Raw genomic sequence first — 13,130 nt, 5'->3', positions numbered from 1 at the left:
GAAACTCTCATTAGAGTGTACAGGCAACCTACAGAATGGGAGAAAATTTTGCAATCTACCCATCTGACAAAGTTCTAATATCTAGAATCTACAAGGAACTTAAATTTACAAGAAAAAAAACCCATCAAAAAGTGGGCATAGGATAAAACAGCATTTCTGAAAAGAAGACATTTATGCAGCCAACAAACATATGAAAAAAAGCTCATCAATACCGGTCATTTGAGAAAAGCAAATCAAAACCAAAATGACATACCATCTCACACCAGTCAGAATGGCGATTATTAAGAAGTCAAGAAACAATTGATTCTGGCGAGGCTGTTGAGAAATAGGAATGCTTTTACACTGCTGGTGGGAATGAAAATTAGTTCAACTATTGTGGAACACAGTGTGGTGATTCCTCAAGGGTCTAGAACCAGAAATACCATTTGACCCAGCAATCCCATTATTGGATATATACCCAAATGAATATAAATCATTCTGCTATAAAGATACATGCACATGTATGTTTATTGCAGCACTATTTACAATAGCAAAGACATGGAACCAATCCAAATGCCCATCAATGAGAGACTGGATAAAGAAAATGTGGTACATATACACCATGGAATACTATGCAGCCATGAAAAGGAATGAGATCATGTCCTTTGCAGAGACATGAATGAAGCTGGAAGCCATCATCCTCAGCATCCTAACCCAGGAACAGAAAACCAAACACTGCATGTTCTCATTGATAAGGGAGTTGAACAGTGAGAACACATGGACAAAGGAAGGGGAACAACATAAACCAGGGCTAGTCGGGGGGTGGGGGCCAAGGGGAGGGAGAGCATTAGGACAAATAGCTAATGCATGTGGGGCTTGAAACCTAGATGATGGGTTGATAGGTGCAGCAAACCACCATGGCACATGTATACCTACGTAACAAACCTACACATTCTACACTTGTATCCCGGAACTTAAAGTAAAAATAAATAAATAAATAAATAAAAATAAATTAAAAGTGCTATTTCAGTGAGCATATGAGTGATAAGTAAGCAAAACAGCCTTCTTGCTGATATGGAGAAAGTTTTAGTGGTTGGAGTGGAAGATCAAACCAGCCATAACATTCCCTTAACCAAAGCCAGATCCAGAGCAAGGCCTCACTCTTTTCAATTCTATGAAGGCTGAGAGAGGTGAGGAAGCTTCAGAAGAATAGTTGGAAGATAGCAGAGGCTGGTTTATGTAGTTAAGAAAAGAAGCTATCTTTATAACATAAGCAAGTGCTGATGCAGAAGCTGTAGCAAGTTGTCTAGAAGATCTAGCTAAGATAATTTATGAAGGTGGCTACATGGAACAACAGACTTTTAATGTAGATGAAGCAGCCTTCTATTGGACAAAGATGCCATCTAGAACTTCGATAGCTAGAGAGAAGTCAATACCTGGCTTCAATGAAGGACAGACTGAATTTCTTGTTATGGGATAATGCAGTTAGTGGCTTAAATTAGAAGGCAATTCTTATTTACCATGCCAAAAATCCTAGGGCCCTTAAGAAATATGCTAAATCTGCTCTACTTATGCTCTATAAATGGAACAAAAAAGCCTAATGGCACCACATCTGTTTACAGTATGGTTTACTGAATCTTTTAAGCCCACCTTTGAAACCTACTGCTCAGAAATTTTTTTTTTCTCAAGTATCACTGCTTATGGGCAATGCACATAGCCACCCAAGAGCTCTGATGGGGATGTACAAGGAGATTAATGTTGTTTTCGTGCCTGCCAATACAATATTTATTCTGCAGCCCATGGAGTAAGGAGTAATTTCAACTTTTCAGTGTTGTGATTTTAGAAATACTTTTCATACAGCTGCCATAGATAGTGATTTCTTTGATGGATCTAGGCAAAGTGAACTGAAAATCTTCAGCAAAGGATTTACCATCTAGATGGCACTCACAACATTCATGACTCAATAGGTGAGATAAAAATACCAACATTAATAGGGATTTGGAAGACATTGATTCCGACTCTCATGGATGACTTCGAGAGGTTCAAGACTTCAGTAGAGGAAGTAACTGCAGATGTGGTGGAAATAGCAAGAGAACTAGATGTAGAAGTACAGCCTGAAGAAGAGACTAAATTGCTACAATTTCATAATAATACTTGAATGAATGAGAAATTTCTTCTTATGAATGAGCAAAGAAAGTTGTTCCTTCAGATGGAATCTACTTCTGGTAAAGATGCTGTGAACAGTATTGAAATGACAATAAAGGATTTAGACTATTAGATAAACTCAGTTGATAAAGAAGTGACAGGATTTGAGAGGACTGACTCCAATTTTAAGAGAACTTTTAGATAAAATGTTATCAACTGCATTATATATCACAGGGAAATCTTTCGTGAAAGAAAAAATCAATTGATGGGGCCAAATTCATTGTTGTCTTATTTTTATGAAATTGCCAGTTACCTCAATCATCAGCAGCCATCATTCTGATTAGTCAGCAGCCATCAACTTGGAGGCAAGACCCTCCAGAAGCAGAAAGATGATGACTTGCTGAAGGCTCAGAGGATTGTTTGCATTTTTTACCAATAAAGTATTTTAAAATTAAGGTATATACATTTTTTAGATGTGATGTTATTGCACTTTTAATAGGCCACAGAATAATGTAAGCATAACTTTTATGTACACTAGGAAACCAAAAAATATGTGACTTGCTTTATTGGGATATTTGCTTTATTGAGCTTTTATTTGGTCTGGAACCAAACCTGTAATATATCAGAGGTATGCCTGTAATCGAAACCATGAGAGTGGCTGAGATTATTCTGGGAGAGTCTGTAGAGCAAGAAGAGCAGTGAGTCATTTCTAAATGCAATGAGAGGTATTTAGAGTAACAGTCTCTTTGTTTTACTGATGAGGAAATTGAGGCCTGGCACCAGAGAGATTTGGGGATTTTCCTATATAGCTAAGGAGGGGAAACTGGAACTTGAAACTAGGTCTCCTGATTCCAAGTCACTATTCCTTCTATCATATTGATCTCAAAATAACAATCCTAATTTAGGGGAAACTTGCAGGCAATTTGCTTTAGAATGCCCCTGGGGAATAATCCCATTATTGATATGATATGTCTTTTTTGTCTGAATTCTGTAGAAACAAACTTATCAATTATTTCATCCACATGTTTACATTGTTCTAGGATGAGAATTACTATAAATACATTAGATAAAAAACTATTTGATTCTAAGTCCATGGCAGGTTTATGTAAAACTCTGCAAATCTGTAACTTTTATACCTTTATAAAATGATTGGCAGATCAAATCTGTTATTTGAGCCCATTAAGAAAGAACATAGGAACTTCTGTGCATATAAGCAGAGACTGAATGTCAGGGTGTTGCTATAGTCACAAAACAAACTTGGTATCATTATTGCCTGTTTTAATCACTTGTCTAACCATAGAGAATAGTAACATAGATTCTACCATGGTAGGGCAGTAGTGGTCTCTGTGCAATAAGTTTTATTTACTCCTTAATAACTGTTGTTAACTCATTTTTATATCTTTGTTTTCCTTAGAAACTGACTTATGCAAAGGAAACTGTAAGCAGGTGAGTGTCTCTTTTTCCCAAAATTCATGTTTGGCAACACAGATATATCATAGCCTAATTCAAGACTCACCCCAAATTTAATGGTGCCTTTCTATTTTCTTGCCAGTTTGCAGTGACCAGGCCTGTGGATAAGTCCCAAATATTTTCCCTCATTCCCAAGCCACCTTTCTTTCCAGACCATGACCACAGCCACTCTGCGCATTTGCTGTCTGAACTTATTATGAGGCAAACTTGCTCCTCTCTTAGATAAGAAAACAGATTTATGGTTTATATGGAGTGACCTATTGTTGTTGAGGTTTAAAGGCTAATGATGAAATTGTTCTGAAATGGTGCACCACAGTGGAGGATAGTTTATTAAATGATGGGTGGTGCTATGGATCAATTTATTGACTATTGATGATTATGTTCTTGAAACATAGGAATAGCATAACCTATTATGATTCTTGACTGTTCACCTGGGCTTAGAGCTAAGGTCGTTTCTGGCTTCTGGGAAGTATTAGTACAAAGAAGATCACAGAAGGTAAGGGATTTTGAGCCTATAGGGGCTAAAGCTTTCCAATTCTATTCATCCTCAGAGCTTCTAAATTATAACAGCATGTGGGTAGTTATATAGGAAGGTACCACTAGAGCATGCAATCCAGATCATAGTCCAGAATTTTGCCTCAAATTAGAGGAAAGGACAGATTGAAAAAACCAAGTAGGTGAGTCAGTGTTCAGAGATCCAACCTGGGTATCAGAGTCAGGGCAAAACCATAAATGGAAAATATATGTGGGTGGTAGTGGGGTATATCAGGTTTCAAATCAAACACAAGTGAATAGGAAAGAAGTGGGACTCTGTGTGGTCCTACTCAAACAGCCAATGGCACTGAGTCTATACCAGGGTGTGGGATTGAGCATTTACTTAAATATGGGGCCATGTGGTCTCTTGGGTGTGGTTTACTCTGTTTTATTTTTTACATTTATTTATTTAGAGACAGGGTCTTGCTCTGTCACCCAGGCTGGAGTGCAGTGGCATGATCACAGCTCACTGCAGCCTCGCGCTCCCAGGCTTAAGTAATCCTCCACTTCTGCCTCCCAAGTAGTTGGGACTACAGGCACACACCATCATGCCCAACTAACTTTTTTGTATTTTTTTTGTAGAAACAGGGTTTTGCTATGTTGCCCAGGCTAGTTTTGATCTCCTGGGCTCAAGCAATTGGTCCGCCTCAGCCTCCCAAAATGTTGGGATTGATTGCAGGCGTGAGCCACTATGCCTGGTCGGGTGTGGTTTCTTCACCACAGAGAGAGCTCAGAGATTCCTTGTGATTGCCATTGCAACAGACAGTGGATCTGTAAATCTATAGTTGTAATGATAGAACTAGAAGGAACCTTAGAGGTCGCCTCATCCAACTTTCACAGTCTATTGGCTCGATTAACTTCTCTAAGCTCTCTTTAAGTTCATTGTGCCCGAAGCTATATCAATCATTTCCTCACAAATCTGTTTCTTTCTACGTTCCTCTCATCAGTGAATGAATGGCATTATCATCCATCTAGTTGCCCATATTCTTTTCTCTTGCTTTCTCCCTTCCTTCTTTTCTCCTATTTTCTAATTATCTCGATTCCATCCATTTCTCTCTGACCCCACAGTCCCTATACTAATTCATGTAATCAACACTTATTTCCTGGTACAAAGGCTTGCCAAGAGGTCTCTCTACTTCCCTCTGAGCCCTCCTCTCCACCCTGGCCAGAAATCTTCAAAAGAATAAATTTGATCATGTGCCTCTCCTCTGTAAGACAATTTAATAGTTCCTCATTGCTTTTAAGATCAAAATTAACATGACCTGCAAGGCTCTTCACCGTTAGGCCTGTGCCCAGCCTCATCTGTCTCAGTTTCCTTCTCAAACTCTATGGTTCAGCCATAGTTTTTTAGAGTACCCTTGAGCCATTATGTTTCCATATTTATTGCCTGACTAACATTATCAAACATGTAATAGCATTTTAACATTTATTGATTGCTTACAGTATACTAGATATTTTACATGTATTAATTTATTTAATCCTCTGAGTTTAGCCCTCTGAATTATGTACTTTTACTATCTTTATTTGATAGATGAAGAAACAGTATTAGAGTTTAAATAACTCAAGGTAATCCAGCTCATTTGATTCTTAAGCATCTGATTTTTAACCTCTATTAATACTGCCTTTTACTGTGTAAAATATGTCACCTCACTTAATTATTACAATAACAGCAACCAAAAACCTAAGTTAGTAATACCCTTACAGGAATCCAAAATATGAATAAAATCAGTAATTGCACAAAATACCTAAAGCCTGACTCTTCTTGAAAAACCTACGATGTAGCCTTTAGCAGGTTTCTGTAGGATCCTGACGAATGAATAAAAAAAGTATCTTACTCATTTTTGTAACCCTAACAGGTAACATTCTTGAGGAAATGAACTGTGTTTTAGGATTTGTTGTAAGCTCTCCATTAACTAGCACCAAGCGTATATGTAGTATAATCTTAATATGTACAGTTTATATTGCTTTGGTTGACTTTGTTTAACCAATCAGACCAATATCAAAACATACTTGTGTTCGTAGTGTAGCATATGTGCACACACACCCATACATACAGAGAAGGAGGAGAAATCAATTCAAAAGGATGACTTAAAAAATTTAGCTTCTATTTTAGATATAAAGGATACATGTGTAGGATTGTTACATGGGTATATTGGACTCAAATAGTGAGCATAGTACCCAATATGTGGTTTTTCAACCAACACCCACCTGCCCTCTAGTAATCCACAGTATCTATTGTTCCTATGTTTATATCCATATATGCTCAATGTTTACCTCTCACTTATAAGTGAGAACATGCAGTATTTGGCTTTCTGTTCCTACATTAATTCACTTAGGATTATGGCCTCCAATTCCATCCAAGTTGCTGCAAAGGACATGAGTTCATTCTTTTTCCTCGCTGCATAGCATTCCATGGTATATATGTACCATATTTTCTTTATCCAATCCACCATTGATGGGCACCTCGACTGATTCCATGTTTTTGCTATTATGAATAGCTAATGATGAACATATGAGTGCATGTGGCTTTTTGATATAATGATATGGAATTGCTGGTTTGAATGGTAGCTCTGTTTTAAGTTCTTTGAGAAATCTCCAAACTGCTTTCACAGTGGCTGAACTAATTTACATTCCTACTAATAGTATATAAGCATTTCTTTTTCTCTGCAACCTCATCAACATCTGTTATTTTCTGACTTTTTAGTAGCCATTCTGACTGGTGTGAGATGGTATTTCATTGTAGTTTTGATTTGCATTTCCCTGAGTGTTACTGATGCTGAGCATTTTTTCATATATTGACCTCATGTATGTCTTCTTTTGAGAAGTGTCTGTTCCTTTGCCTACTTTTTAATGGGATTATTTGCTTTTTGCTGGTTAAATTGTTTAAATTCTCTATAGATTCTGGATATTAGAACTTTGTCAGATGCCTAGTTTGTGAATATTTTCTCCCATCCTGTAGGTTGTCTGTTTAGTATGTTGATAGTTTATTTTGCTGTGCAAAAGCTCTTTAGTTTAATGAAGTCCCACTTGTCAATTTTTGTTTTTGTTGCAATTGCTTTTGGGGGCTTGGCCATAAATTCTTTGCCAAGGCCAACGTTGAAAAAGATATTTTCTAAGTTTTCTTCTAGAATTTTTATAGTTTGAGGTCTTACATTTAAATATTTAATCAATTTTTAGTTAATTTTGGTATATGATAAAAGGTAGGGTTCCAGTTTTTTAAATTCCACATATGGCTAGCCAGTTATCCCAGCAGCATTTATTGAATGGGGAGTCCTTTCCCCATTGTTCATTTTTGTCAGACTTGTTGAAGATCAGATGGTTGTAGATGTGAAGCTTTATTTCTGAGTTTTCTATCCTGTTCCATTGGTCTATTTGTCTGTTTTTGTACCAGTACCATTCTGTTTTGGTTACTGTAGCCTTATAGTGTAGTTGGAAGTTGGATAGTGTGATGCCTCTGGCTTTGTTCTTTTTGCTTAGGATACTTTGGCTATTCAGGCTCTTTTATGGTTCCACATGAATTTTAAAGTAGCTTTTTCTAATTCTGTGAAGAATGACATTGCTAGTTTGATAGGAATAGCATTGAATCTGTAAATTGCTTTGGGCAGTATGGCCATTTTAATGACATTGATTCTTCCAATCCATGAGCATGAGACTGTTTTGATTGATTCAGCTTTGGGTGTGGCCAAGGTTGCCACACTGTAAATTTTGCAAAGGCTCTGTTTCCATATTAATTAATCATGGTTACAAGCTAAGTACATTTTGTTCCAATAGATTCTGTGTTACTATACCCTGACAGTAACACAATATTCTTGAAAACCTAACTTCAGACCTTACTGGATTTCATCATTCAAAGAGGAAAAATGTAGATCTGTGCTTTTTTCCTGCTAAGAGATTTATTTCTTGCATAATGTATCAACTAATAAATACCTGATCACAGTGCACCTCATTCACAACTACTAGGAGGTGATTAGAGAAGGAGGGGAAATGAATGAAAGTCTGTTAATTGGCTAAAGCAGAATGGGTTTTCTCTGGAGCTGCCCCAAATTGATCATCTCATTCGTTTCCTTGGGTTCTCCTGCCTGCTGATTCAAACTGTCCCATCTTTCTGTGCATCAGCTGGAAACAAACAACTTCATTCTCTCCTTCACCATCCCAACTCCCAAGGGGAATTTTTACAAAGAAGACAGAATGATTCTGCCCATGTGAAGAGAAAGTTTTTCATCATAAGAACTAGCCTATAATGCAGCACATGCCATCAGAAGCTAGACTGGTAATGCAAGGCACATATAGTGTGAGTACATATATCTACAAATGTTGAGGCAGTATAATTTCCAAGCATTCAAAGTACTGATATGTACTTGAATGTTAAAACATCATAAAGATGCCAAGGGGAAGAGAGATGAGACTTTTTCTTCATTATCTTGTCATAGAATTAGGCTGGTAGGCTTCATGGTAGACCACTGTAAGAGGTAGACCATAATTTATTTTTCTGGATTGGATATTGAAGCATGCCATTTCACTCTAAATCTGGGCCTAATAACTAAAAATACTAACATATCAGCAGTTACTTAGAATATTGTGAAAAGCTTCTTACTCACAAGAATGGATAATGATGTTTGCCCTTTTAAATGTTTTAGAATAACCATAGTCAATAATCACCTAATTAGAGTCATTGTAATAAAATTAAAAATATTAGCTAATACTAATGTATTAGTTATAGGCCAGACATTGTTCTAGGTACTTTATTACTTGTATTAATTTACTTAATCCTCTAAATAATATAATGAGGTAGATATTAATATTATCCTTCTCTTAAAGAGAAGGAAATCATGGCATAGAGAGTTTAAGGGACTTGTCCAAGGTCACAAAGCCAGTATTCAACCCCTATGCTATAATGCATATGTATTTAAATTATTAGACTATTTTTCATCATTCAGAGATTAAAAAATCAGTTTTCTTTGTTGTGCATATATGTGTGTGAATGGGAAAGACAAACATGAAGAATGAAAAAAAGTATTTAATTGGTTTCTATAATTTACATACTAAAAGCCCAGACTTCATCACTACACCGTGTATCCATGTTACAAAATGGCACTTGTACCCCCTAAATCTACCAAAATTTATAAAAATTAAAAATTAAAAATGATATGATGAACTTTTGTATAGATATTTGTACCAATTTCAAAATTGTATCTGCTGAAATTCAAAGGAGCTAACTTCAAATGAATAAAGATTTAGAAAGTAACTACTTTATATTAGACAGACTTCTCCATGATAATGTTTCTCAGACCATCAGTTGTCAGCATATTGAGTACGTACCATGTGGCCTGGCTGTGAGTCCATGCAATGAGGCAGTATATGAGAGAGACAGAGCTGTAGACAGGAGAGATATTGAAATTTTAGTGTTTGTCTTATCAACAACTTGTGCTAAATCTTGGTTGTTTCACTTTATATAAAAATACCTGTTTCTCAGGCTTTAGGAAAGCATCAAATGATCAAGAATAGGATTCCTAGAAGAGCAGGAAGTCTACGTCTTTCTGTGTCTGTAGCACATTCAGTGAGAGTAGGGGCAGAATGTACTGATCCCTGTGTGTCTTTCTGTCAGGGATGTGGCCTAGTGCAGCGTTATCCTTTTGGTGCACACTGGGAGTACTCTTCAGGCAAAGATGGACCAGTAGAGGGATAGTGGTGATACTCCCTGACCTCCTATGAGATGACATATCCCCAACCCTACCATCATCCCTTACACATCTGCACTTATAGACATATAGAGCTTTACATTTTAACAAGATTTTTTACATTTAATTGTCACAATTACCCTATGAAATTTTTACAGGATGAAATTCTCTGAGTTCACAAAACTTAATGAGTTGTTTACAATTCCAGTCATTAAGTGACAGAAAAATGGAACTATCAAATTAGTTAACAGTCTCTGGGACATTCTAGCAATGTCAGCAAAAGGAAAGTTAACTAATTTGATGGTTGTGGTTTATTAGAAAGCAAGAATTCAGTAATGGTTCTTTTTTTTACAGTTTTGTTTCTTTAAAAAAAGGTTAAATTATGAAATATCTCAGACATAGAGACAAATATTAAGCCTACTCTGACTCTGGCCCTCTCAGACTTGTGCTGCAGGAGATGATGGTAACTACAGTAAACAGATGGCATTGGAAGTGCACTGAAATCCTGTGTGCACAGCTAGGACAAGGAATATCACTTCTTTTAGAAACTCCTAGGCACAGATTTTGAGTCTGTCCTAAATATACATGAATTTGTTTGTTTAATGCCTACTAAGGATATTTATGCATTCTCCTTTTGCCATTCAAATGATTTTGTTTTTTTTGTTGTTGTTCATATTGATAAATAGATCTTGATTTAGTTTCTTGAATTGAATATTAGAATTTGTTTACCAATAAAAATATTGATTCATTTGATTCATTAAAACAATGAGTCTCTTTTACTGGAAAGTTCTCTACTCTCTGGGAAGGTTTACTAAGAATAGCACTGGACTGGGCATCAAGAGACCTTTTCTTTTTGCCTCTACCTGGCTACTTTGATTTTGGATAAATGACTCAAACAATCCGATGCAATGTTTTTTATCTATAAACTGAGAAGATGGAAGACAACTCATATTTATGATGACATCTCTATGTGAATGTCAAGTAGACATTTCAAACTCAACACATCCACAACTGAACTCCTGGTTCCCCCATGTCCCCAACCCAATTAACTCTGCATTTCTATTGGTGACAACTTTATCGTGTCTGTCATGCAGACCAAAACTTTGTGATCATGCTTTATATTTCCGTTTCTTCCACACCTCATATCCAATCCATCAAGAAATTCTGTTGCCTGTAGATTCAAAATATATCTCGAATCTGATCACTTTTCACCATCTTCACTGCCACCACCCTGGTATGACCCACCAGCATCTTTTATTCTTATAATAGCTTCTTAACATGTCTAACCCTTTCCCAACTACAGTACATTTTCAACACAGCAGCCAGAGTTATTTTTTATTTTTCTTATTAGTCTATATATTTGTCAGCTAAGGGGATTTTAACATTTGCTTAGAACAGCGTTTATCTAACTTTTCTCCCAAAGTCCTCAATGGCAGAAAATATGGGCAGTATAGCTCAGAGTTTTTTTTTGTTTGTTTTGTTTTTGCAAATCCAAACTTCCTTTTCTTTTCTTAAGACTTCATGCACTCTTTTGTATTTTGCTATGTAGTATATCAGTATGTATACATTTTATATAAATTGATTTATTTCTTCAAACACCACACAAAATGGAAGCTTTGGAAATGGAGCCAAGTCTACTCTATGGCTTCTGGCAATCTACTGTATACTCTGTATATATGCACCATGTTGGAAAGAGTCTTAGAACAAACAAATTTATGGGGTTTATTCAGAAACTTTCTATGAAAACAAAACACCTTCATCATATAGTTAGTTCTACTATAACATGATGTATTATTTCCTAAAAATTGTTGAAAATCATGCAATAAAAACTACAGGGGCAATGGGAATAATAAAGTTAGGGGCACAATACGCAAAAACTTTGTCAACAATACATTTTTTAAAAAAAGGAACCTAGTGGCTGGCGTGGTGGCTCAACGCCTGTAATCCCAGCACTTTGGGAGGCTGAGGCAGGCAGATTACTTGAGATCAGGAGTTCAAGACCAGCCTGGCCAACATGGTGAAATCCTGTCTCTACAAAAATACAAAAAAAATTAGCCAGGCATGGTGGTGTGCACCTGTAATCCTGACTGCTTGGGAGGCTAAGACAGGAGAATAGCTTGAACCTGAGAGGTGGAGGTTGCAATGAGCTGAGATTGCACCACTGCACTCCAGCCTGGGCAACAACAGAGTGAGACTCCATCTCAAAAACAAACAAAAAGTAACCTAATAAAAATGGTGGCACAGTTTACATGTCCCATGTGGTTAAGAAATACACAAATACCATAATAAATATGTCACTTAACCTTGATGAATTTCTGACATTTGTTGGTAAAAGTGGATACTGGAAAGATTGTAGCTTATAAATTATTGTAAAGTGATGGAAGGAGAGTTATGTGAAGGATGGAAAGTTGTAACACTATATGAGGGTGGGTGTGGTTCATAACTCATGGGTGAACTGAGGTAGCTGGAAGATGTCTGAAGTGTTGGGCGTGAGAGTGCTTGGTGTATTCCTATGTGGCCTCTCTTCATCTGGATGGTTTTGTTTATTCATCTAGCGTTTCTCACAATGAAATTGGGTATAGGTAAAGGAGAAATCTGCATTATGCTCAACTGTTTCTTAATATATTAATCATGTTGAAACAAATTTACACATAAATAGCATAGCAGAACTGACTGTATGTATCATGTATCTCTATTGATAAGTCACTGCCTGTACTAGGTATAATAGAGGATACAAGATATTCACTATTCTTAGAAAATAAGGCATATAAAGAAATAACAATATATATGAATTAAAATATAAGTGAATTTTGAAAATTTAAAAATTCGTATTCTGCCTGAAACTAGGGCAGATGAGGTTGAAGTGGGGTGGAGACTGCTGACTGTGGGAGATACTGAAGGGGGTGACATGGGGCTAGCTCACACTGGAAGTGATACCATAGGAGTGGCCTAAGAATTTACTCAGCCTATCTTTCTCCAATTGAGTATTACAGTTATCCATTAAAACCCTTATTTGCCCACGATTTCCATGGACCACAAAGCCAAATATATATTTTTTTCAGCAAATATTTTATTCTCTTTGGGATGACATGTGTCAATACTCCATTAACTTCTGTTTCCACTATTCAAATTTATTTTTATAAATTTTTTGAGATTATTTTTGTATTATCTGTGTAAAGAGCTTCTTGTATTAGTTTTCTACTGCTGCTTTAACTAATTAGTCTGATCTTGGCAGCTTAAAACAACATAGATTATCTTATAGTTCTGTAGTTCAAAAGCCTCCTTTGGGTCTCAAAGTATCAGCAGGGCTGTGTTCCTTTTTAG

General features: G+C 36.4%; 1 protein-coding gene across 1 annotated transcript in view; it reads left to right on the top strand.

Annotated features, from left to right (window-relative positions):
* Window positions 1-13,130, top strand: part of IMPG2 (interphotoreceptor matrix proteoglycan 2) — a 98,632-nt gene that overhangs the window by 25,859 nt on the left and 59,643 nt on the right. Inside the window, exon 4 of the mRNA XM_054481508.2 lies at window positions 3,539-3,570. Within this exon, the coding sequence (XP_054337483.1) occupies window positions 3,539-3,570 (32 nt within the window). The remainder of the gene's footprint in view (window positions 1-3,538; window positions 3,571-13,130) is intronic.

Source organism: Pongo pygmaeus, chromosome 2 (assembly GCF_028885625.2).
Source record: "Pongo pygmaeus isolate AG05252 chromosome 2, NHGRI_mPonPyg2-v2.0_pri, whole genome shotgun sequence".
Lineage (NCBI taxonomy): Eukaryota > Metazoa > Chordata > Mammalia > Primates > Hominidae > Pongo > Pongo pygmaeus.
The sequence above is the reverse complement of the archived record's forward strand: the minus strand, read 5'-3'. Positions and strand labels throughout refer to the sequence as shown.